This window comes from Sinohyriopsis cumingii, chromosome 8 (genome assembly GCF_028554795.1).
Source record: "Sinohyriopsis cumingii isolate HCF-2022 chromosome 8, ASM2855479v2, whole genome shotgun sequence".
In the NCBI taxonomy this organism is placed as follows: Eukaryota; Metazoa; Mollusca; class Bivalvia; order Unionida; family Unionidae; genus Sinohyriopsis; species Sinohyriopsis cumingii.
The window spans coordinates 30,966,779-30,994,070 of NC_142968.1; the positions used below are offsets into that span (position 1 = coordinate 30,966,779).

At 37.7% G+C, this 27,292-nt stretch overlaps 1 protein-coding gene across 1 annotated transcript in view; it reads left to right on the forward strand.

Annotated features, from left to right (window-relative positions):
• Positions 1-13,020, forward strand: part of LOC149793229 (centrin-3) — a 28,933-nt gene extending 15,913 nt beyond the window's left edge. The window contains exons 3-6 of the mRNA XM_089967197.1: positions 41-155; positions 1,324-1,438; positions 3,320-3,396; positions 5,519-13,020. Coding sequence (XP_089823323.1) covers positions 41-155; positions 1,324-1,438; positions 3,320-3,396; positions 5,519-5,562 — 351 coding nt within the window. The 3' untranslated portion in view covers positions 5,563-13,020. The remainder of the gene's footprint in view (positions 1-40; positions 156-1,323; positions 1,439-3,319; positions 3,397-5,518) is intronic.
• The last annotated feature ends 14,272 nt before the right edge of the window (positions 13,021-27,292 follow it).

The window sequence follows — 27,292 nt, forward strand, 5'->3', positions numbered from 1 at the left end:
TAGCCAAATTCACTATTATGTCTGTATTTTCTTTCTCCAGGTTGCAATGAGAGCTCTTGGTTTCGATGTGAAAAAAGCTGATGTTTTGAAGATTCTTAGAGATTATGATAGAGAAGGAACTGGCAAAATTACTTTTGAAGATTTCAATGAAGTCAGTGAGTAATTCATTCGTCAAAATTAATACCATCTAAAACACTTCAGGGATTTTGAACATGACTGGTAATTTATTATTAATGCCCCATTTGTTAATCTTTTGTCTTCCAGTTGAAAATGTGTACAGTATATTTAAATGCAGTGTATGCTTACTTGAAAGTGTTTATACTTGTATAGACAGATGTCATGCAATATATTTTGACCATAGGTCTAAAAAACAGTGCAACAGAAACTCTATATTGCACATGTAATTAATTTGAAAAGGTAGGAGTACTTAGATTACAGTATTGTAATTACAGACAAGTACAGATACTCATTAGAGCTTGAAATTTAATTGCTTTAATTTCTTAAACTTGAAAATGGCAGTATAAAACATATCTAAAGTACATGTACTTTGAAATAACCCCTATATCATGTACATGCAAACACATGTACAGGTGTCTTCATATATTGTTCATCAATTCAAACTACAATGGTTGCTGATGTTAACTGGAATAATCATAACTTCACAACTACATGTTTAGAGAGATTAGCTAGAATATGAATCTTTTGGACTCAGTTTTTGGTGAAATTTGAAAAGTATAAATACTAAGTTGCTTGTTGTAGTTGCAGCTGATTAACTATTTAATATACATACTTACAGTGATGTGATCTTGGTAATCCTATCAGTTAAAAGTAATTGCATTATGTGGTTTCTAAAGTGCTGAAGAGAAATCATATGGTCGAAATGCATGGTATAAATTGCTATTTTATCATTTTCTTGTTAAAAGTGCACAGTATGCTTTGAGACAGTGACATTGTTCACATCAAAATGAAGTTAGTTCTCTCTTTGATTTGAAAATCACTGGCAATATACAATCTCCTCCAAACACTGACTGGGCACTTGATTTTTTTTACCAGTCACAATGACAGTTCAGCTTAATTCTTTCTTTAATTGGACATGGTGTTCTAATTTCAAGAAACAAGGTTTTCAGTGGTGGTTTGTCTTTTTAACCAAGGTTCATGATATGTGGAATACCATGTTCAGTCAAACTTACAGGTAGATAATGCTATGGCCTACATGCTCTTCAAAGAAAGTCTTATAAGTAGAATCTTATTAAAGTGACTGTATTTTTTTTGTCTTGAATATCCATCAAAATGTTCTGGTTTATAGCATTCTCTTTATTGCAGTGACAGACATGATGCTGGAGAGAGACCCTCAAGAAGAAATTCTCAAAGCTTTTAAGCTTTTTGATGATGACAGCTCAGGAAAAATTAGTTTACGTAACCTCAGAAGAGTAGCAAGGTAAATTTTTTTAAAAAGGATACATTATCCTCCAAAAATGAGGTTTCTTCATGTAACAAGTGTTCGAGGAATGTGATATCTTAACCAGAGACTTTCCTCAGGCTAATGAGGCATGTTGGTGTTCCATAGTTTAATTCAATATAAAGATGTAGTAACATAATCCTGTGCCATTCAGATTTTATAATGCTGTGCTTTATGTACGAAAATTATTACAGTGAAAAGAATAAGAAATGAAAGGAAAGTTATATCAAATGGCAATATAGGTATTAGGAAGCCATAAAGTTGTTCAAAATTCATAGTGTGGAAGGTTATTTGCTGTTAAATTTAACATACCTTAATTCACCTAAATAACTGGACCTTCAAATTTTTTAAAATTTTAAATAGTGTTTTGGACATGAATCAGGTTTATTTAAAGCCAAAGAAAAATTAAATTCTCACTGGAAAGTAAACTAAGGAGCATTTTTTTTTACCTGTACTCAACAGCTGGTGATTGAGTAGTCTATCATCTGGCTGTAAAACCCACTTTTATTTCCTTAATTATAAACATGGATTAACTGAAAATGTTGTCAGTGGAAGCATTAAAAACAGCTGATACAGTACATCACAGATTTTGTATTGCCCTCCTAGTATGTGGGACTTGGTCACAAGGTCAGAGGTTATTGTTATAGGTTTTAATGCCATTTTTCAGCACAGGATAGGCTATACATGGCAGCCAGTATAAATGAAAGAACCTAGGAAAACCCTGGAAAGAACCACCAACCCACAAGAAGCTACTGACAAGCTTTCTCACATACCCACATTGGCTGAGCCCGAGACTCGAACCCACGCAGACAGAGGTGAGATGGCAGTGATCTGTAACGGTGAGCACTTTAAGCCACTCTGCCACTCCGTCCCTACAAGGGAAAAGGATTAAGTGTCCACTATGGATGGTGGGTATTCATCAAGCCTAGTGGACATTCACTGAATCTGGTGAAGTTCTGTAATAGATTTTGTTGAATGAGTTTTATGGCACTCTTACTTTTTATTTGTATTCTTTCTATGAGTCAGCACATTAAACAGATGAGAGAAATCCTGATGCCATAAGTCCAACCATGTCAGGTGTCAATTTCATACATTTACTTGGGCAAAATATTCAGTATCAGCATTGCAGGTGGTATTTATTAGTAGCCTAGCTAGAGTTAGATAACAGACAAATGAGCAAAATATGGAAAATAATACCATTTTTTAAATATCTTGGATATCATCTCACCCTGTCCCTGACAGAGTTTATATCAGAAAAATTGTCTAGCCACAAAGTCCATTCATGTTGATTGATTACTTGCTCATGTTGATTGATTACATGTTCAAGTTGATTGATTACATATACATGTATCTTTTAGCATAATTATGCACATGCAGGAATTTTACTGTTCTGCGTCAAATGGGAACTTTGATTTCTTTCCATTATAAACCTTATTTTATAAAGTGCTTTGTGTAATGGTAATTAAGTTGTCATAGTTTTCCTTTAATTTTCATACTATTTCTATGGCTCTTTGAGCAAATTATTAAATGCAGTTTACAACTTAAAAAATAAAAGGTGAAAAATAATTTGAATAAACCTAATTTTTGCATTAAAGCAAAAACTTTCTTTTAACATGACCTTAGTATGGTGAAGATCTTGTATAGCCACGGTAGCCACGGTAGAGTCGGATTGAACAAGAAAACTGCCCATGCTTACCCTCTGCTATTCTGCCATTCCATCCAAACAGAGTTGTGTAATCTTAGTTGGTTTTTATCTTGATGGGAACCAGAGTAAGCTGTGGCTTCCATATGGGGCACTAGTATGACTTAGAGTCGGTTTTTATCTTTAACCGTCTTATGTGGTTTTCTTTGTCTTTCCAGGGAACTTGGTGAGAACATGACAGATGAGGAACTTAGAGCCATGATTGATGAGTTTGATAGAGATGGCGATGGAGAGAGTAAGCATTAAATCAGTTTTTTGCTTCTTGTTTAGATAAGTTTGGTCTCTATAAACTGATCAATCATAATTGCCTTAATTTGACTCCTTTGCTGGAAAAAATACAATACAGCCGCAAATACTTGGAACTTTCTTGGACCAAATATTTAATTTGAGGTTCTCATACTTTCAGACTGAGCAGCTTATTGAGTAATGCTTAATTCTAAAGTACAAGTCTTTTAGTAATTAGTCACCATTTTTTAAAGATTATCATAGTATTGATATTCTATTGAAAACATTGACAGTCTCACCATTTGCATTTTTCAACAAGTCAGCATTAGTATTGGACATCATCTGTTGCTATGTTCAGCTGTGATATTATGATCCTTAGCAAAGATACGATACAGTTAATATTTGTATAAGTCAACTAGCAAAGCATATGGTGATTAATAAAGTTTATGGATGCTTTCATATTGATGTATTCTCTAACTTTGATCTAAATTCTCACAAACTGTTGAATCCCCACATGCTCATATTGTAGTGGTACAAATTGTCATCGACCATATTGATGGCAAAATACATTGTTTTTATTTCGTTAGGATTCATTTGACGCAGGATCCAGACTGTTATTAAATATATAAATTAGAAACAGCAGTCAAGAAACTTAAACGGTCAGGTTTCTATTAACTTTAGTATGTCAAGTAAATCAGTTTTGTATAAAACAAAAACAAAAAATCATCAGTCACAAACAAAGACTTTTTTCTTTAGAGTGACTGATGTTCAGGTTTCCAAAGTTTTAACATATATTGCAAGTCACTGACACTGATACTGGTTATCAATATAATAAGAAGACTAGACTGTTATGAGCTATATTGTACAGTTGCTTGTTTTACTGATATATTCAGAAAATTTATCAGAATACAGTGAAACAAACTTTAAGCATGATACTTCTAAGTATTAAATACCATCTGCTTATTAAAGTCATCAATAATTAATCTCTTTTCGTAATTTCACTGACATGTTTACTTTGCAATTCGAGAATATCTCTCTACATAAAACAGAATGTTGTGCCTTTGCATGTCATATAGACAGGTTTCATTGTAAAATTTTTATACAAGTTGCCAATCCTGACTTACTCTGACTGCATGTGAGTGAGATATATTTGGGTTGCATGATGTATATGGAATATGAATTAATCTTAATATTACTAAATTTTCATAGATTTTCTGTTTTTAAAGAAATTTTTGCATTTAATTTTGTGATGCTGCAGTTTGGTAATTGTTTGAATTCACATGACTTGTGACCAGTACCAAAAATTTGCAGAAGTAGAATAAACAGAGCTTTCCTGGTTTATATTATTTATCTCATACTTGGTTGATGCCACAAACATTGCTTCTTTGGACCTTTAGTTTGAGGGCAGTATTATGAACAGGATTATCATGGGTCCTATAATGAGGTCGTATATATCAATTTATTGAGGGCCATATGTACAGGATTATCACTGGGTCCTATAATGAGGTCGTATATATCAAGTTGTTGAGGGCCATATGTACAGGATTATCACTGGGTCCTATAATGAGGTCATATATATCAAGTTGTTGAGGGCCATATGTACAGGATTATCACTGGGTCCTATAATGAGGTTGTATATATCAAGTTGTTGAGGGCCATATGTACAGGATTATCACTGGGTCCTATAATGAGGTCGTATATATCAATTTATTGAGGGCCGTACATACAGGATTATCACTGGGTCCTATAATGAGGTCGTATATATCAAGTTGTTGAGGGCCATATGTACAGGATTATCACTTGGTCCTTTAATGAGGTTGTTATTAACTGAAGAGGCTAGTTCCAAGTATAGGTTTGACATGTGTTATACCACTGTTAGAAGAATTTAACATTTTTTGTAGGATTCAGTTTAGCCATCCGTTTGTATGCTGAAGTCTCTATCAATTTCCTCGTCCTTGCTTTAACTATATTTTTAGAATTTAATGATGTCATTCAGATTTGTGACATACAAACACATTGATTATTACAACAACAAATGAAAAGTTGTTCAACTATGTTTAGCTGATTAATTAAATAATGTAACTAATTGCATAGTTTATTTATTATTTTTGTATTTTGTTTTTATTTTTCAGTTAATGAGGAGGAATTCTTAGCCATTATGACTGGAGATACATAAACAGGGAGATAGGATCTTTTAGTTGTTGCCAAATCTTTTTCACATTTTGACAGTAATAAATGAAGGAAGTGTGCTCCACATTTTGTATTACATGTGTTCACCAGTTAGAATGAAGAGATTTTGCCTTCAGTCTAAATGTAATGTTTGTTTTCAGTTCCTGTTTAATTTGTATTCCAATCATCACTTTCAATATTTCAAAAGGATAATATTAGTAGGGTCTCATTTATATTGTTTTCAGAAGCGTTTTCACAGGCTGTTTGTATCAATTGCTGGTCATGCTGTAGATACTTTACAACGGTCTACAGCAGGCCTTTGTGGATTTCTGCTAAACAAAAAGAACATCTACTTTAAGTCCATAATCAGCAGCAGATCCATTACGAATTTTACCAAAGCTCCAAAATTTCTTATATTGCAGAATTACATTCTCACTGAAATTTGTATAACTCCGTACCATACGAAATTCAAAACCTTCTTTGCTTTGTGTATCTGACCTTTTGTAATTTGTGAGAAATCTAGTTGTCGGGGGAGAGCAAAAATAAATGTTTGCTATTTTTAAGAGAAGGAGCAGCCAAATGCTCTGATGAACAACAGGAGTGTGACATGAACTCTCCGGCATTTAACATAAACTTATTTAAATTGTGTGTGCTATGCAAAAGTCTTAGTGCAGTAATGGCTATGATCAAATTAAAGGCGATAAAACTGCAGTGACAGAATTCTCTGAATCCTTAAAATGTCATGTTCTGAGAGTATAGACTTTTTGTCCTTTTCTTTTCTGCTTATATGCCAAACATTACACATTAATATGGAATTCTGGGTGGCTGAGTGGTCTAAAGTGCAGACCTTTACTTATTGCTGCCATCTCACCTCTATTCATGTGGGTTTGAGTGTCATGCTTGGCCAATGTGGGCATGTGAGAGAGCTACCAGTAGCTTCCCATTTTGATATTGGAAGGGTATGAGGGAATTACCTAATGATCAGCAAGACTGTAATTGTGTCATATAAATACTTTAGGAAATTGAAGGTGGGATATGAATCATGATGGATCAAGTGCTCACTTTAATAACATTTAATAATCACATGCAAACTGACTGACTTCTTACATGTCTGGGGTGACCATACATTTGCTGGCTGCCATCTTGTGACCCCATAGTGATTTCTTTTGTTACAGACTGCATAAAGAAACTAATCTAGGTTGCACAGAATATGCATCTGTTTTCAATTAATATTTATTTTTGTACATATAAATACTTATTCATTTATTCCAAAATATTTTACTGGTTTGTGACCAGGTGTACAATATTGACTTGTTAGAGAAGAATTCAGAATCAGTCTAATTCATTTGATTCAAGCTCTTTGAATTTTTCTGAGTGTTTAGATCTGTTCAGATTTCATTATTTATGCAAACCTCTGGGTAAAGAATTCTATATTTTCAAGTAGAATATTGGTGTACATTGTAATAAGAGCTATGTGCCATGCTCTCTGTAATTTACGTTTATATTTGTAATCATTGCAAAGTTTTATGGAATACACTTAATGTATCAACATGGGCATGTTAAAATGCTATAGCTGTTTCTTATCTTCATTATTGATTGATATTTTTTTAATGACATGGTCTATGTCCTTACTATTGTTGTCTCATTTGTTTTTCATACTTAAAATTAAATTTGTTGATTACTGTCTGGAAACTTAGACCAGAATTTGTGTATGTGTTCTATAGCTGTCTCTCTGTCTGCCTTTTTAAATATTCGTTGAGATTCCTTAATCAGTCAAAGACATTTGCTTGCATTTTATTGCATGGATAATGTATATTTCCATAAGTTCTATAAGCAACTTTTTTCTGCAATGTTTGCTCTATTTTTCTCTTTCAAATTACGAATTCTAATAATGCAATCTTTCTGCTATATTGCTTTTATTATAATACCTATGATGGCAGAGGAAATTGTGACTGCAAGCTTAAAGAAATGTCTGTAGTTACTTTGTTAATTATTTTGCCATTACATGTATTTTGATAAAAAATTTGTACAATCTTTGTCAGTATGGTATAGGCCTCATCTTCTACTGTGATGAACTCATAGTTTTTTTTCTTCATTGTTTTGACTTCAGACCCATTTGGAATGTTTGATATTTTTTAGTTATTTTTCATACACTCCCAGTTGTCAGATAAGATTGATTATATTATTTGTCATTACTTATCACAACATGAAAATAAAAATGCACTTGTTTCCCTTAAAGGTGATAAAATAGCAGAGAATACAAAGTAAAGTTAAATGACTCATTGCTTTAGTGATATTTTTTCCAACACATTCTTACACCTGTCCTATCTGCAGAGCAAAGATGCCTCTGCCTACTTGAAGCATTTTACTCATAGCTGCCAACCCTCACGAATTTGGTGTGAATTTCACGACTTTTTCAGCGATTCACGGATTCACGCCGCAAGCCAAAAATTCACGAATTCTCCAATCCTAAATTATTTTAAATTTTTAATAAAATAACCGATTTCCCGTTAAGCGCTAGACGCGATATTAGTAGATCTACAGCCGATTAGTACAGTTGGCCCGGTAGCAAGCATTTTAGCCTATTTTAATCTGTATGTATAAGAGTAGTTTTACAAATGCTTTTGAGAGAAACCAGGGCCTAACCGGAATTTTGCTCCGCGCAAGCGTCAATAACACTGATTTGAGTTACGGTTCAGCATCGCATGTACGATTTTGAAAACGTCTTCACCACTAAGAAAAAAGAACTCTATTACTCAAAAAGTGAAGTTTAATTTGGAATAAATAAAAAATTGGCCGTGCATTCTGCCATTAAACATCGATATTCATCATGCTTTTTGCACTCAGTGCGACATTGCAAAGACGATGTGAGGAAGCACGTCGGTTGCATAAAACACATAGAAGTTGGGAAAATTAAGAATTCGCAGATTTCAGCTCCGGAATATTTTAAACAATTGGCGGAGGAAATGCAGGCTACCAACACTGAAGCATTATTTGTGAGTTTTCTTGTCGAACACAATCTACCTTTATCAGCTGGAGACCATGCTAAACATTTGTTCTGACAAATGTTGCCAGACTTGAAAATCGATTCCAAATTTTCCTGTGGAAGGACCAAAAGTGCTGCAGCTCCTGTGCATTCCTCACAGCAACAGTGCAAGCGAAGTGTATTTTCTCTTGTGAGGAAAAATAAGACCTTAGCCGGCAAGCAGTCTGAACTGTTTAGAAAACAAAGTTACGATCAAGCAGTTGAGGAAGTTTAAGTCTGTCACAGTATCATGTCTTGATAAATAAATATTTCTGCATATATGTAGTGTTTTAGTTTTATATTGCGAACTTTATATAGTGTAGTATTGACGGTCACAGTGGATGGAGTTATTGTCATGGTATTTTTCACGAATTCTTGTCTAAATTCACGACGTTTTATCCCTACTTTCACTAATTGTGAGCCTGGAAGGTTGGCAGCTATGTTTACTTAAAGTTTTCTTTTCCCTTGGTGAAATTAAATTTGGTATGGAAATTTATAAATTTTAACAAGGTACTGAAACTTTTATGATTAGACTAAACAGTTTAAAGTTATGACTGTTTGAATTTGCATAGGTTATTTCATGAAAATCACTTTGATTTTAAGGTTTCAGACCTGGAGACTCCTTCAAGCTTTCAATGCCATTCATTGATATAATGAATCGCCTTGCAACCTATCATAAAACAGTCATTACTGGATTTAGAAAAATATTAATATTTATCTTACAGGTAGACAAAGCAGTTCCGGGTTCTTGTTTATTTTTTTGTTTAACCTACCACATAGTTCTTTACTTTTATATTTTCTTGACTTACAAGTAGGGAAAATAATGCTTAATTATCCATTCTAATCATGACACAGGCATGAATGGGACCAGTACATATATTTGTACCACTTGTATGTGATACCTATATTAAACTTAATGAATTACCTGTTTTGTCAGGACCATGAAAGATTAATAAAAATCATTGGCTGATATCAATTGAAATGTAATATATTTTTGTTTCTTTTTGAGGAAGATGCATTTGAGGTGGGCATGCTTTCATGTTAAACCCTTTGATTGTCTGACTGCTCTGATGGCCTAGTGTTTAGAGGGTCTGCTTCGGATACAGGAGGATGTGGGTTCGAACCCTGGCCGAGTCATACCAAAGACTTCTAAAAATGGTACTAACAGCTGCCTTGTTTGGTGCCCAGCATTGAGAGGTTAGTGTTAGGATGAATGGCCTGGTGCCAGGATAATGTGACTGGTGGGACATCATGCTACATGTCTGCAGCATGATGCCCCAGTGCTAGACATCACTATTAACTGCCACACTGCAGACATCATAGTGATATGACTAAAAAGTTGTTAATGTTCGTTAAAAATCCAAATCTTACACACACACACACACACACTTCTATTGTCTAGATGCCATATTTTGAAATTAGTAATAACTATCATTAAGAAGCAATATTTCTGAACTTCATGTATGGTTCTTAAAGCCTTTGAAATGTTAAAATAAAATGACATACACTTATGGATGTTTTACCTGTACTGAGAAACTATGGCCAGACTATATGTACACATCAGAAAAGTTTAATGGAGAACAATAGTTTGTTTAAATTCACAGTTTTGTCCTGTTTAATGAGCATTATCTATGTGTAATGATTGATAATAGGCTGGAGATAAAAAGAGTGGTAAAGTCTTCCTAATAACTGTTTCTAATATGTAAAATAAAATTCACCTTTCAATATTGATTATTCCTGTCAGATAGGGTCATTTAAATTAGAGTAAGTAAAGAAAATGTAAGGAAAAGAAAAACCTAAAGCTTTGTGGAAGTATAGAAAAATCAGCAAAATCTGTATTTACATATGCATTGTGGGCTGTAAACAGAGTAAAACAAATGGATAGTGTGTGAATAGGCATTATAGTACACATCAGGTCTTCATTGTGCAATAAAACACCTCAACCATCTCTATACCAGAATCCAATTGAGTTTGAATTCTACATTTTTTCTTCTTTACTATCATTATATTTTATTCCATTAAAGACATGTTGGTCCCAAATTTCAAGTTTACACTTAAATAGAAAAACAAAATCATAAAGCCAAAACTCATTTCAAACAAGGAAATGTGTTTTAGATACAAAATTAATGACTTATGCTGGACCCTTTTGTTTACAGTGAGTAAATACTGTAGTAGGCTTGTTCGTGAAAATATGTCCCAAATTCACAGCAAGTTACAAACAATACTCGACACGACAACACAGATTAGGGCTGACTAATAATAGGCTAATTGAAAGTCTGTACACCATAAAAAGGCACAGCTTTAAAGGTAACTTACTGATAACTAAATGCATATGGATAAGCCATTCAAGAAATATTATATTTATTTGCTTATTGTAACTAATGAAATTCATTTGTACAAATCATCCATGTAACATTCTTTTCATAAAAAAAGTTAAATACATGGGCATTATTAAACAGGCTTAATGCTTTGATGGTTTTCCATTTGAGGCTGCAACAGTATTGTAAATGTCACATTCGTTGGTTTTCAAGGATGCATACTAATAGGTACAGGTATTTAAGTAGCCATGACATATTTGTCTTTACTCACATGTCTGGTGGCCTACTGGTTAGAACGTCTGCCTCGGATGTGGGAAGTCATGGGTTTGAACCCTGGCCAAGTCATACCAAAGACTTACAAAAGTGGTACTAACAGCGGCCTTGCTAGGCGCTCAGCATTAAGAGGTTAGTGTTAGGACTGGTCGGCCTGGTGTCAGGATAATGTGACTGGGTGGAACATCATGCTGCATGTCTGTGGCATGATGTCCCAATGTTAGACATTGCTATAAACTGCCACACTGCATACATCGTAGTGATATGATTAGAAAATTGTTAAAGCGACATTATAAATCCAAATCACACACACACAGAGAACTAACAGTTAAGCAACATAGGACCATGCTGTCCTTACATAATAAAACAAGCCTGATCATAGAATACAGATCTATGGTAAACTCAACATTGTCGAAAAATGGAGAATACTTTGGCATAGGAACATTATGAATTGAGTATTTAAACATTATGATTATCATTTTTATTTCTATAAAGCAAAGTTATGAAAGTATCTCATTCCTTAAATGTTTCTTGACACTTTATTTCAAAAGCAAAATGTTTGGTCCCCAGAGGTTGGGTTGTATAAGGTTTCACTGTATATCCACTTTGTTTGACATGACTGTGTTTATAATTGTTAAAGGATATACAGCCCGTAAGCTAAAAATATTTACCCGATGTAGATTGGCCAACACTAATGTATTTGTTCTATTTAAGATATGTAGTTGAATCCAACTTTGAAAAGAATGCTCTGTCAGATATTGGTTGAACATAAACATGATGACAAAAGCTTGTGATTCTGGCAAGTACGTATTTGAAAGGGTTTCCCATTATATACAGCTAAGACCTAAAAAGACATTGTCAGTCAGTGGAATTAAACTTTCTGTAGGTGGTCAATCTTGGTTGCCTAAAGGAGGCTGCTCGAGCAATCTACAAACAAACAAGCTGTCTCCTTTACCGTATTGTCAAATTGTGCTGCATGAAAACTTTTAATGGAAATCTTTAGAAACTCTATAAACAACAGTTTTCACAAGCAGTTTTTAATAATGAATACTTGAATATGGAATTATGGAAATTATTGACAGATTTTTAATAAGGGCTATTCCATTTCAATACACATTGTACCCAGACAAGGTAGCTTTTGTATAAAATATATGCCAGGGAACTTTGATTTCAGATTTGATATTAAAATGATAAGAAAATTCTAACTTGCATCTATGGGTGTGTACCCCACATTAAAAGTGGGTCCCAGGTATGTTTTAACGGAACAGCCATAAGGGGTTATGACATATATGTCATGTAAATGTTCTTGATTTGTAAGAGGTTCTGATTAGCATTAAACAGTACAGAACAAACAATAGAAATAATATATTCTGAACATATATTTTGTTACTCTAAGAACTATATTGCAAGATTTCTAACTTAAGAGTATTTCTGTGGAATTTAGAAACGGTGTTGTGTAGGAGCTTTAAAGTTAAAATGAAATTAATTGAGACTGGTACAGGCAACAGGAATTGAAATCGAAGTGAAGAATGCCTATTATTTCACACAAAAGACAGATCCCAAAGTTACACTGATTATAAGATCAAATCAATTTACAAATGTATATGTGCATGTGATAATCACTTCTATTATATGTTTCTTAAATTAGATTTTTCTACCTTTAAACTCATTTCTGTTTGATCTTTTTCTCGCTTTGTTTTCGTGTTTCTCTTACTGTTTTGTTTTTCAGGTACCTTGTATTTGTTAAATATAAGACATATAATTTGATTTTTAAAACTTCACATGTTTATTGTAAGCAAAATATCATAGGTATATATATATTTTAGCCTATATTAAAAGTTCATTTATATTCCCCTTGTTAGTCATTTCTTTGCACCATTAAAAAGCTATTGAGTCCACCTGTGTTGGGAATGTTGTGTTAACATCAGCTTGTTTGAGTGTGTTAAAAGTAATTGCATCACTTTGTTTAAAGAAAAGTATCTGAGAACTAAAGATTATCTATCACAATCTTTTATTGAAAATAAAGTGGCATTTTTGTCACATTGGTTCCCTCAGTTCTCTGTATAAAGCCACCTATGTAGTATTGTAAGAAAAGAAGACTGAAAATGTATACATTAGTTTTGATTTTTTCTGGATGCTGAAAAAGTTTAAAAGCAAAACCATGTGGTTCTATTTCTGTTTGCTGCAGACTATCTTCTGGAAATTTTTATTTTACTAATTCTGGTATATGCTTCTATCTGTTCATTGGTCTTTTACATGAATGCATAGTCAGTCCCTGCCTAACTTCATGTAACAACCTATTCCATCCGTGCATGCATGCATACGTTCATCCATCCATCCATCCATACATACATACATGAGGTTCAGAAAATTTACAGACTGGTGTCTGACATTCGTTTACAGACGCAGTTATAGACAACCTCACATAACCCTATCCCCCTTCTCCATCTTACCAAGCAAAATGCAACTCCACTGTATATTCACAGTTTGCTTTCTTCTACAGATTTAAATTAATTACATAGCTAAAGAAATAACAATCTGCTTAAAATCTGACACAGTCCTTATTTATTTCTTAAAGTTTGCCCAGAAATGGTTACTGATGTCACTCAGATTTACATGGGCTAGATGACGTATCGATATGATATGCTAGATATAGTATAACTGGATTTTGGACCTGATGCATCTAAGTGGTAGGGGTGATGCAGTTTTTTTTATTTTTAAAGACAGGCTCCATATTTTGAGTCTGCATTAGTACAAAGCATTGATGCACAATTTATTTATATTGCCATTTGAAAATTAACCAGTTTTCTGGGGATCCCAATTTACCATCATCATCATTCTTGGATTATAGTCATGTGGGCCACGTGCGACTCGTTAGTTGTACACGTTTGTGTACATCTTAATTTGTGCGATTAACCGCTATTAGTGCAATAACTCCCAAGCAAGCAACAGAAGCAGAGGAGCCCCAAAGGCCCCGCCAATGCCCCCGTCAGAGCGACATCCTCCATCTTTGTCTTCCGGTGGGGGTCTGCATCCCCGTCCTCTCTCATTCCAGGCAGTCACCAAGTACACTAGCAGCAGTGGTTTTAAAATTCATGTTTTAAATCAATGTCCAGTTCCCTGTTTTTATCGGGCTGATCTATACTATTTTGCCAAACATGTGATTTTCACATTCGATTCAGATATTTCTGAGTTGTGTATTTTCCTATCTTATGTTAGTTCTTTTAATTTCATGTACCGTGCGTATTTGAAATTTTTGAAAAGTTTGTTACTCTTCTTTTTCCGTGCCCACTGATGTTTTTGTTTCTTCTTGTCTCCTGATCTTCTTTAATACTGCCACGCTTGATATGAGATGTCTGCTTCTAGGAGGGGGTGTGTGTTTATTTTTCCCCCTTGATCACATGGCTAGTTAAATGTTATTTTGTTAAATTTAGCTTTTATTGTTTTTTGTTTTATTACTTTATTTACAGGCTAAGTCTATTTTGTTAAGACAGATATCTTTGCCAAATATTCGGGTTGCTAAGACATGTCAAAGACATCTAATCTTATTTATTCCCTAATTTTATGTTCGTTAGCCTGTCTACTTGTTACGTTAAATTTGGGCATATTTTGTATTGATTATTTCCTAGCTTGTGAATAGAGTTATTTATGTGATTTTCAGGCTAAATCTACTTTGATATGACACATATCTTTGCCGAATACTCGGGTCGCTAAGACATGTCAAAGACATCTGATCTTTTGTATTTCCTAATTTTAAGTTTATTAGCCTGTCTGTTAAGTTCGGACATATTTTTGTTTCGATTATTTCCTAACTTGTGAATTGATTTACTTATGTGATGTTATTTTCGGGCTAAATCTATTTTGAACAGAAAGATATCTTTGCCGAATACTCGGGTCGCTAAGACATGTCAAAGACATCTGTTCTTATTGTTCCTTGTATTTAGTTTGTTAGCCTGTCCCCTAGTTGTAAATAATTGAATGGTATTTATTTAGCGGGTCAGATTCATGTATAAAGTTAATTATATGTTTTGGTTCAATTTTTAGGTGTACTGGTTGCAACTTTGTACAAGACATATCTTTATTTCTAGCTCTACATTAACCTAAATTTGTCCCCTTTTGCCTATTTTGTTAATGAATGCCAGGATGTTGTTATATGTCTTTCCTATGTTATTTATTTTTGCCACTAGTAACTCTGGGTACGTGCACCGTTCTTCTGTTAGTTCCTGTTGGGTTTTAGTTCGGCCCTCTACTGGTTGTAGTTATGGCATATATTTAGCACATGCTCGATTGTTTCTGGAGTTGGACAGATGGGGCAGTTTTTAGTTGATCCCCTTTTGATGTGTTTCCCTACGCATCCTGCCAATAGGGTTTTACCTATTGTTATGTCGTATGGGTCTTTGAAGGTCGGATAATTGACTTTTCTACTTACTTTTTTATTTTGTGTATTTGCTACTAGGGTCCGATTTCTCCCATTGTTCTTGCCACAAGGCATTGATCTTGTTCCGGATAATAATATTAATTTCAGTGACGCTGTAAACTATGTTTTTGGCCATGGGTTCATTTGTGGAGTTTTTTGCTTCTGCGTCTGCTTTGTCATTACGCGGAATTTGCATGTGGGAGGGGATCCATACGAATTCAACGTGTTTGTTGTTCTTTTTCAAGTAGAGATCTTGCATGGTTAATCATATTAGGTCTACTCTTGGATTGGTCCATTGCCAAAGATTCTAGTACTCTGTACGAGTCGCTTAGAATGACCGATTTAATTGTTGAATATGTTTTTACGTAGGTTAGTGCCATTAGTATTGGCATGAATTCTACAGTGTAAATTGCACACTGGTCTGGTAGTCTTTTTCCAAATGTGATATCTAGTTTTGGAATCACTATCACTTCTGCCGTTTTATTTGGATTTTTGGATTTTGATCCGTCTTTGAGAGTTTGCGTGTATGACTCGTCTTTGCTGTCTATGTACATTAGTATTAATGCCCTTAGTCCTATCGGGTCGTTTTGTTTGTTTCCTAATTTACGTAGGCTATGGTTGATTTGCGGTGTGGGGTAGGTCCACAGGGGATCTGGGTAGTACCGTATTTTTTCTAGGTTGATATTCGAGATTTGAAGTTTTCTTTTTAGATCTGTATTTATTTTCCCACTAGGTATTTTTTAAATTTTACCTTTTTGTGTATAATGGTTTGTCACAGGCTGAAAGGGCTTGGACCGTAAGATGGTTGGATTTGTGTATTGATATTCAGGTCAAGTATCGCAGCATCAATTCACGTACACCAGGTATGGCCTTGATTTTACTTTATGAATTTTACTGTGCGAAAGCATTACAAAAATTAAAAAACGTTGTTTACTTCAACACTTACTGATTCTGAATCAAGGTCAGGAACTAGGTCAGCATTAGATAAAAAATTATATTATTAGTGTTTACAAAAAACAGGTCAAACTAAACTGAATTTCTGGAAAATGTCAAATGCAGTACATAAAATTACATTACGATAACATGTAATGGAATTTAAAAAAAATTAAAACTAACAAAAAACAATTAAATCAAATATACATATATATATCTGTGTGTGTACTTACAAAGAGACGAGATGCACAACATTGATGCAGTGACAAACTTTACAAAGATTATATATATATATATATATATATATATATATATATATATGTATATATGTATATATATATATATATATATATATATATATATATATATATATATATACACATTTCTGCTGAGTAAAAGAAAAGATGCATAAAATTGATGCAGCGATGCAAATGTTTGCATAAGAGAGCAAGATGCACAACATTGATGCAGTGACAAACTTTACAAAGATTATATATATATATATATATATATATATATATATATATATATATATATATATATATATATATATATATATATAGACACACACATTTCTGCTGAGTAAAAGAGAAAAGATGCACAAAATTGATGCAGCGATGCAAATGTTTGCATAAGAGAGCTGTTGTTGCGGGATTTAACACTATTTTTCAGCACAAGATAAAATACACATGATGGCCCAAATAGCTGGCATAGGAGGAACACTGGGAAAACCACTGGCCCACAAAACAAGAGCTAGCAACCTTTCTCATATAGCCACTCTGGCCAAGCCTGAGACCTGAGACTTGAAACAACAAAGACAGGAGAGAGGAGCAGTCATCAGTAAAGTTTTGTGCTTTAGACTACTCGGGCACACAATGGGAATTATAAAAAACAAAATAACAACAACAAAAAGAAAAACAGAAACAGGCATATGAGTTGTAAAGTGGGATACCCTAGCGACAATGAGAATTAGCATTACAGAGACCCCTGGGACACTGGCGACAATGGAAAATTAACATGGAGAAAAATCGTGGGACACTCTGGCGACAAGGGAAATTTAACATGGAGAAAAAAAATCGTGGGACAATCTAGCCTCAAGGGGAATTGAACATGGAAAAAAGTCTTGGGTCACTCTAGCCTCAAGGGGAATTGAACATGGTTTCTTTTTTTTTTTTAAAATTTTTTAAAAAAAGGGGTAGGCAATTGAAAGGCTTTCTCTTTTCGAGAAATATGGCTGGCCCTGAAAAGGGCCTTTGGGTTTATGTTAATGTATTCATTAACATAAAGGGCACCGCATTGGTCTTCTTCTTGTCCTTAGGCTGCGTCTTACTGTTGGTCCGTAAATCAGCACTCTTTTCAGGCATCCTTGTCTTTCAACGTAGATCCTACGTATCCACAGGCTGATGTTTGTCCTGTGGACAACGGTCCACTTGGATCGGACATACATGAGCATGTCCGTCCTAAACATCATGGAAGACACAAGGGTGGATGACTCAACTGTGGTCCACATCTTGAAGCGACGAGAACAGGTGAATCAATGCAGTGAACTGCGCTTATTTATAGGTAGAGGAAGGATTGAAACGGATTGAGTTCATTCACCAATCCGAACACGCGTTACAAAATTCAGTCAGCTCGCATCCAATCCGAAGAGAGCAGTCTGTGACGTCACGTGGTCTATATAGATTCGCTAGCGCTTGTGTGCAGTCAATCTATGCGACAGTGATTCAACATGACGGAAACTCAGAAAACGATCCATTGGGGTGCACCAACAGGGGAGACTGCCCAAGGGAACCCGGACTTACTTTCAGAAGAGGTGAATTGGGATTTTGTGGATTTTCTCTCCTCGCAAGAATTTGTTCCGGAACCTTCGTTACCTTCTTCATTACCGCAAGTGGAGAATTTTAGACAGAGACAGAAAGAAGAATTGGAGAAATTCAATACAACGACAAAAGGAAGCGGAACAAGCTTTTCTCCTACAGCAACAGCAGCAAGAAGAAGAGGTAAGAAAAAAACAACAGCAACAACAGCAAGAAGAAGTAGCAGCAAGGAACAGGAGGGTGAAAATCAAACGGTCACGGTACTGTTGGACATTTTAGCGGAGTTAAGAAGTCTGAAACAAATGTATCAGACTTCTTTATTACGACGAAGAGAATACGACCTTCCCGAGGTAAACACGTTAACCCTGTGACTAAGCCTACCGTACCACCCTTAGTGATTTCAACCCAATCATCATCAACATTACGCAGTCCAGACGTAGGCCTTGGCCGTGGCAAAGGCATAAGGCAGTTAAAGTTGATTGCTTAAACTCACCCCTACACCATAAAGAAAAAAGGCCCTTTTCAGGGCCAGCCACATTTCTCGAAAAGAAATACAATTTCAATTTGCCAATAACTCAAAAAAAAAAAAAAAATAACCCACCCATTTTACCCTTATCGCACGTGTCTTTTTGTATGAGTGCGTGAGTGTACGTTCTTATTTTAAAATCAAAACTCAAAGACACTTACCTTATATCATTAATTTATTCTTTTCTCCATTGTTACAATCCAATTCACAATTCACAACACAACACTTTAATAAAAAGTTCATTGACTTCTTCTTTCTCCTTGTTTAGTCTCTCTGTTTTTTAAATTTCTTCACCGTCTTTTCCTCATTTTCTTCCCTTCTTCTTTTCTTCTCCTGTTTCTTTGCCTCTTGTAAATAGAATTGTCTTCTTTCTTCCTCTTTTTCCTCTGAAGAATCCCTCTCTTCTTCCGAAGAATCCCTCTCTTCTTCTGAAGAATCCTTCTTTTCTTCTGACTCCTCTTGTTTCTTTTTTGGGCAATCTGGAGACCAATGTCCTTTTTCTTTACAATAATAACAGGTATCTTGACTTTTGTCTTTTTTAGTCCCTGTTTTTGTTCTTTTTTGACGGTCTGGACACTCTGAAGACCAATGCCCTTTCTTCTGACAGATATAGCAAGTATCTTGACTTTTATCTCGAAAGGAAGGAGAGTAATCCGTCGGCTGGTCTGAAGAGAATTTTCTAATGACCCCTCGCAAAGCTCTGACGAAACGTCCGATTTGGTTAGTCTCTTCCATCGTTGTGCTCGGCTTGAGAGTGAAATGAATAGTGAAAGGACAAGACACGCACCTTTTTATATACGCTGGTCTGTCATGACTATAAATTAGTTTATGGTGTTTACACTTGAGTCATTTGACGTTTTGCACTCAAGATGAAACGATCCCATTCATTCGAGAAGAAAGTAAGAGGCAGAAACGTGATCTATCGCCTCGTACCAGAGCTGAAATCTTGGCACAAATTCATGCCAGTGATTTTGAAGAGGACATGAGTGAACCAGAATTTGAAACCTCTAAACCAAGTTCACCACCCTTAGTCAACCCTGAAAAGTACTATTCCATTCGAGAGACGGAAAAGCGCTCCTCTAGAAAATTTAGAACCACGGCTTACACCTACACGGTGAAGTTTAAAGATTTCAAGGCCGACGTACCCTTGGAGAAAGCAGAAGGGTTCATCACCGAGATGTGGGATTCTTTGCTCACTGCACTCAAGCGACAATGTCAACCCAAAGAAGACGATCGCTTGACACTATCCATAGATCACGACGGTTTGAAATCCCCTGTTTGGATCGAGTTTAGCAGACCCGCAGAACTGACCCCTTCCAAAGTCATGGACAAGATTCAACACGTACAACAATCTAATGACCAGTTTGACATCACCGATGGTAAAGCCACACTGAAAATGGCCCACGTCTCTCTTCCTCAAGGGACTGGACGCAAAAAGATGTTATTGGTGGACGACCTTCGCAACAACAAAACAAGTCTCGTCCGAATTAACAACCCTCAAGACCAGATGTGTTTAGCCCGAGCCATCGTGGTGGGACGAACCTATGCCAACAAGAATGACACGGCAGAATGGAAAAGAGCCTGGAAAACTATTCAACGATCCGATCGAGCCAAATAACGAAACGAAGCAGAACTCCTGTTGCAACAAGCTGGCCTGTCCAAAGACACACCCTGTGGCATTCCTGAGATGCAAAAATTGCAAGATGCCCTAGCTCCACGCTACACCTTGAAAGTGCACCCTCAAGAAATGCGTGGGTCTCTGTTGTTTCGAGGGCAAGATTTTAAGGACGGAAAATACATTCACCTTTATCATCACGATGACCATTTCGATACCATTACCAGTATCACTTCATTCCTGCGATACGGTTATTATTGTGAGAAATGTGATTATGGTTATAACAATCGAGAGCAACACAAGTCTTGTGGATCGAAATGCCGAGGATGTTTGGCCTCTCCACCCTGTCTGAGCGAAGAACCAGTGCCTTGTTCAACTTGTTTGCGCACGTTTGTCAGCCCTACCTGTTACCAACAACATCTGAAGACGCAAGGTTCACAGAAGAAATGTGCTTGTCAACGCCTGAGATTGTGCCCTACGTGTGGACAAGGCATACTTACCAATAATGCCAAGGCACACGTATGTCGAGGAAAGAAATAATGTCACATTTGTCACCACATCGTGGACTTGGAACACCAATGCTACGTGCAAAAATACCAACCCCCACCAGAGAAAGAGAACGGCCACAAGAAGAAAGGCAATTTCATCTTTTTCGATTTCGAATGCATGCAAGAGACCGGCATTCACATTCCTAATTTTTGCGTGGCTCATCGAGCGTGCGAGAAGTGCATTCAAGAACCTATCTTCAGTCATTGCCCTCACTGCAGCAAGATTCCTGGAGGGCGTGAAAAAATCTTTCGGGGACCGAACACGTTAGCCGATTTTGCCCAATGGGTCTTAGATCCCATCGACAAGACGTGGAGCCAAGAGGACATCGAACGTTACGGAGATTGTCATCGTCATGCCACGGTGATGGCTCACAATTTTTCCGGATACGATGGACAGTTTCATTCAATCGGCCTCCAAAGAGGTCATCGATACCGTGTGCGAATGTTGTTTGAACGTCTTGAAAGGCACGATCCCTTTGTCCAAACACCAGAAACAATGCTTAGGCAAACATCGTCACGTTCTTCGCCAAATGGTTCAAAAGAAAATTCCCATTCGTCAAAAAAAGAAGATGTTAGTGCAACGTGGAGGTATTTTACCTCTCTTGTTAGGCCCCATACTGAAAGGAGTCTTGGGAACCATGTTGGGAGGACTGGTGGGAGCAAGATAAAAAGGCCCTCGGAAGTCCCAAGATCTCAGAATCGACCCCTAACAACCCCATGGAAGGACGAAAACTAGCTTTAGTGCCTTACAAACGATGGATGGAATACCATCGGTGGCAAGAACAACGTACCCGCCATTTACCTCCCAATCCCAATTTGAGCGAGATGTCCCAGTTACAACACGAATTGCAGTCCTTGATGGATCGCCAAGATTTGTCCGAAACAGAAAAATCGCAAAAGTACGGTCAACTCTTGCATCGACTGCAACTCTTTCACCAGAAAGCTTTAGACGAAACAGCTCTACCCACTTTTAAAGATTTTAAGACCTTGATGAAAAGTCCAACACCATCACCAGTACCAGTACCAGTACCATCACTACCCGTGACCAAGACAGAAAAAGGAGAAGAAGAAGAAGAAGGGTTTCAAACTCCACCAGAAAAAGCACGCAAGTTAACAACACCACCTACCTCCAGAATTGGATGGATTAAAAAGATGATGGCCACCCCTTCTTCATCACAAGAGAAAAAGAAAGTGAAGACAGAAGTGAAGACAGAAGTGAAACAAGAACCGATATCCCCCGCTCAGACATCCTCCTCTTCGACACCTATTGCCGGTCGCACACGCAAAGCATTGCAATCCAAGAAAATACCCCAAGAGAAAAAGAGTAGCATCCTCCAAGAGTGGGTGCCTTATTAACACACCAGCCAACACAAAAAAAAAATGGAAAAAGTCTTATCCAGCATTTACTACGATCCCTCGCATCCTGCAGGTTATGCAGGAGTTCAAAAATGGTATCGTGCTGCCAAAACTCGACTGAAAAGTCTCCGTTTACCTCAAGTGCAACGATGGTTACAAGAACAAGCTACCTACACTTTACACAAACCCATTCGACGCAAGTTTGCCAGAAGTCGCACCCGAGTGGAAGGCATCGATCATCAATGGCAAGCCGATTTAGCCGATGTCTCTCATTTGGCCAGCTACAATCGTGGCTACAAATATTTGTTTTGTGTCATGGACGTCTTTTCCAAATTTGCCTGGGTCGTGCCCTTGACTTCCAAATCGAGCAGCGAGTTAGTGCGAGCCCTGCAACGGGTGTTGAAACAAAGCGGTCGTCACCCTCTTGGATGGCAAACGGACAAAGGCACCGAATTTCTGAACCAAGCTTTCCAAAAAGAATTAAAGAAACGTGATATTCATTTTTTTACCACCGAGAATCCCGAAACCAAAGCCAGCATCGTGGAACGTTTTCAACGCACTTTGAAAGAACGCATGTGGAAATATTTTACGCATCACCACACTCTGAAGTACATCGACATCTTACCGCACCTGGTGCAAGCGTACAACCAATCTTACTATCGAAGCATCGGACGTGCCCCGCAAGACGTGACTCCCGAGAACGAAGTGTTGGTGTTTGAGCGCCTGTTTGGTACGTCCCCAACGAGGGCTGTCCCCAAGAAAAGTAGAGAGTTGGCCGTAGGAGATTGGGTGCGCATTGGCAAAACCAAACGCACTTTCGACAAAGGTTACTTACCTAACTGGACGACCGAACTGTTTCGTGTCACTGGACGAGTGCATGGCCGTCATCCTGCCATCTATAAATTGGAAGACATGAACGGAGAAGTGCTCAAAGGAACGTTTTATTTGCCCGAGTTACAACGTGTCACCAAAAAAGAAGACGACGTGTACGACATCGAAAGCATTCTCGAACGCAGAACCCGTAAAGTGGGCAAACGACGTGTCAAAGAAGTCAAAGTACGTTGGAAAGGATATCCACCCAGTTTTGATTCTTGGATCGACGCTTCGCAAGTCATCGACTATAAAAAGAAGTGACCATCATGCCCTTTCACACAGCAGACGCAGCTACGTCGACCACTCCTCCTTCACCTAGTTCTTCTGTGCAAGATTTACAAAAAGAACCCTTGTGGGTGTGGTGTGGAGAACGTGTGCCTAAAACGCAAATCGTCTTTTTCTGCCAAATCTTCGTGGTGTATTGTGTCATCGGGGCAGCCATCGCCAATTTGAGTTTGCAACAAGGAGACAAACAATTGTGGACCATTTTATTGAGCAGTTGCATCGGTTACCTGCTTCCTAATCCCTCCCTGAAATTCTCCTCGAACGGGAACCACGGGAACCTTGTGTCCAGTGCCAGTGTCAGTCACCACTCCAACCACAACCAGAACCCCATTTTGGGCGGAGACACGCCTCTGACGTCCAGTAATAACCCCTCGGACAGCCACAGAACTCTGGAATTATGAGTCACGAAAACCAATTTTACTTAACCTTACCCAGTGACAGTTCCATGGAGGTGTTTCCCCACAACACGTTGTGCTGTTACACGGCCAAATTACCTCAGGCCATCCCCTTAGATCACGAAGCCCATTGGGAAGTGGCTTTAGTAGAAATGATTCACCCGACCCAAGTCCTCAATGTCCTTCCCAATCAAAATAAATTTGATGTGGAAGTTAATGACGAGCAATTGCAACAGTGGTTGGATACCCATAGCAAATATGACAAGAAAACCCGTACACAAAATCTAAAGTACGCCACCTATCACTTGTTCATTCCCCCAGGCTATTATTTTAGTGGTCAACATTTGGTCAGCACCATAGCCACCAGGTTTAATGTCGTGTTTCTGAAAGCTTTGGAAAGTGTCAATAAAGGTATCGTCACCCTGGAGTACCATAAAAAAGCTCGTCGCTTCCTGATGAAATTTCCTGAGGGGCGTAAAATCATGTCTTTGTTATTTTGTCCTGAATTGTTTGACATGTTGGGCGGAGACATGGAGCTGAGGAAGAAAGTAGAACAAAAACCCGAATTACCAATCATTTCCGACAACGAGACTTTTGCCAAGTATTTTCGTACCCCGGTAGAACTGAACCAAGGACTGAATTCGATGTTTGTGTACTCCGATGTGGTGGAATACAACGTGGTGGGACACACCTCCGTGCCGTTACTGCGTGTCATTGCTTTCAAAGTAGATTCTGCCACGAACGCTGACGAGGAAGGTGGAAACACTTACCACGTCCACCGCGAATTTGTCCATCCTCACTATTTGCCGGTCAGCAAGTCGTATTTGGACACGGTCAACATTGCTATAAAAGGAGATTTGGGACAAAATATTCCATTCACCAAAGGAAAAGTCACGGTGAAACTCCATTTTCGAAAACGGTTCTCTCACGAGTCGTAAGTCATGTATCCAGTGTACCGAGGGGTTGCTCGACAACGAGGACACGGTTTAGGAGATATGTTAAAATCGGCCTTTCGTTCGGTGGCCCCGGTGTTGAAACCGATGGTGACACGCGGATTGCACGCCTTGAAAGATGCAGCACTGACGCAAGGCAAAGAATTTCTCCAAAATGTCATCATGGACAAACAAAACCCTAAAGAAGCCTTCATGAGGGCAGGCAAAAATGTCTTGCTGCAAACGGGCAAAGACATTTTAAGCCGACGAGACACACCTATAAATGCCCTGCACGCTACCGAGTCAGGCATTCAGCAAGGACAAGGCAGAAAGAGACGACGAAGAAAACACCCTTTCACCAGACTTCAAGCTAGAAAGGCCAAGAAAAGAAGAACCGTTCGAGACTTAGACGTTTTCGATTATTGAGAAAGAACAGAACAAAAAATGATGCACCGAGAGTCTTGCGCCTGTTCCAAGACGGAACTGGATCTGTTTGCCATGCCCCCCACCATGATGACGATGCAAGAATCCCAATGGGTGGAATTTCACCCCGTCTCCTCATTGGCCGATTCTGCTCCCATCGAGTTTGAAATCAAGGGACAGCCCGAAGATTACATCGATCTGAATAGCAGTTACTTGTACTTGAAAGTCAAAGTTCTAGATAAGGGAGGAGATTCTATAAGCGGCGAAGAGAAAGTAGCTCCCGTCAACAATTTCATGCATTCCTTGTTCAGCTCAGTGGACTTGTACTTGAATAACAAACTGGTCAGCAGCAGCATGGATACTTACCCTTACCGTGCCTACCTGGAAAATCTCTTGACGTACGGAATAGATGCCAAGGATACTCATCTCAATGCCTGTGTGCTGTGGGAACCTGACGAAGCGGGCGAATTTAATGAAAAAGGTCTTGAAGCTGACCCCAAAACAAAAACAACCACCAATGAGGGATTTGTAGAACGAAGAAACAAAATCAAAGGACCCGACAAGAGTTTAGAACTGATGGATCGTTTGCATTTGGACATGTGGTTGCAAGAGAAATATTTGCTGAACGTTGTCAATGTCCGCTTGAGACTGAATCGCAGTAGTGCCGCTTTCCATTTGTTGGCTGATGGTGATGCTACTACTGGTGGCAATCCTAAAACCAAAATCGAGGAGGCCAAACTCTACGTACGATGCGTGGAAGTGTTACCTAAAGTAGGTAACGACATCAGTCAAACGTTGAGCAGAACGACCGCCAAGTATCCCATACGTCGCGTGGAAGTGAAAACGTTCACCATTCCCGCTAACCATCATTCCATGATCGAAGATCATCTGTTTCAAGGACAGCTACCCAAACGTTTAATCCTTGGTATGGTCGAGAATTCAGCCTTCAACGGAGCCTTCGCTGAAAATCCTTTCAACTTTCAACACTTCAACGTGAAGAAAATCGAAGTCAGTCGCGATGGCAAGACCTTGTGTACCCGACCTTTCGAACCTGACTTTGATCCCGAAAAAATGAATTACTTGAGATCGTACTTGTCCCTGTACGAAGCCACCGGCCAGTTAGGAACCAACACCAGTCACGGCATTACGTACGAATATTATGCAGGAGGCTATGCTTTGTGGGCTTTCGATTTCACTCCAAACCAAGGCAGCGACGAGGGACATTTCCACCCTATAAAACCAGGCCAGATTCGTGTGGAACTTCAGTTTGCAAATAAACTGCCAGAGACAGTGAACGTCATCCTGTATGCAGAATTCGATAATACGATAGAAATCAACAGTTTGAGAGAAGTCATTCTAGATTACTAGAAACCATGGAAGACTGTTGTCCCTCTTTACCTAGTGGAGAAACTTTGGACATGGAACGTGAGGAGACCGTGGAAAAAGAAGAAGAAGTGATCATGATGAAGTCGAGATGGCCAGAACAAGAAGCCCATTTAGTCTTCTGTTTTGCCAAACACTTGGTCGAAAAAATGACGGAATTGATCAAGAAAAATTGCTATGGATGTCAAAACGATCATCCCAGTCAAATTCAACACGATAAATGCCTGATGTTAAGTCAAGAAGAAAAATTGGACGAATATCTAGACGAAGCTTGGAGTCTCATCTCGAACAAAGACGTGTTGCATCAGTGGTATAAAGACTTGCGTGAACATTCTTGTCCACCATTAACCACTCAAGAGATCCATCGTATCGAAGCTCTCCTGAATCAGAGTGAGGAGACGAAAAGAAGAAACGGTTACTTGTCAGACATTTTCAAGCAAAAAGTCAGGATCGAATTGACGACTTATTATTATCTGTGAAGAAGAAAAAAAACAGACACAAATCAATGGATACCTGGGAACTTTATTACCTTTTGATCCACAGTTCGTATACGGCTTCTTGGAATCCTGTCGTCTGTGCTAAAGATGAACTCCCTCATCGCAAACCTAAAGACCATCT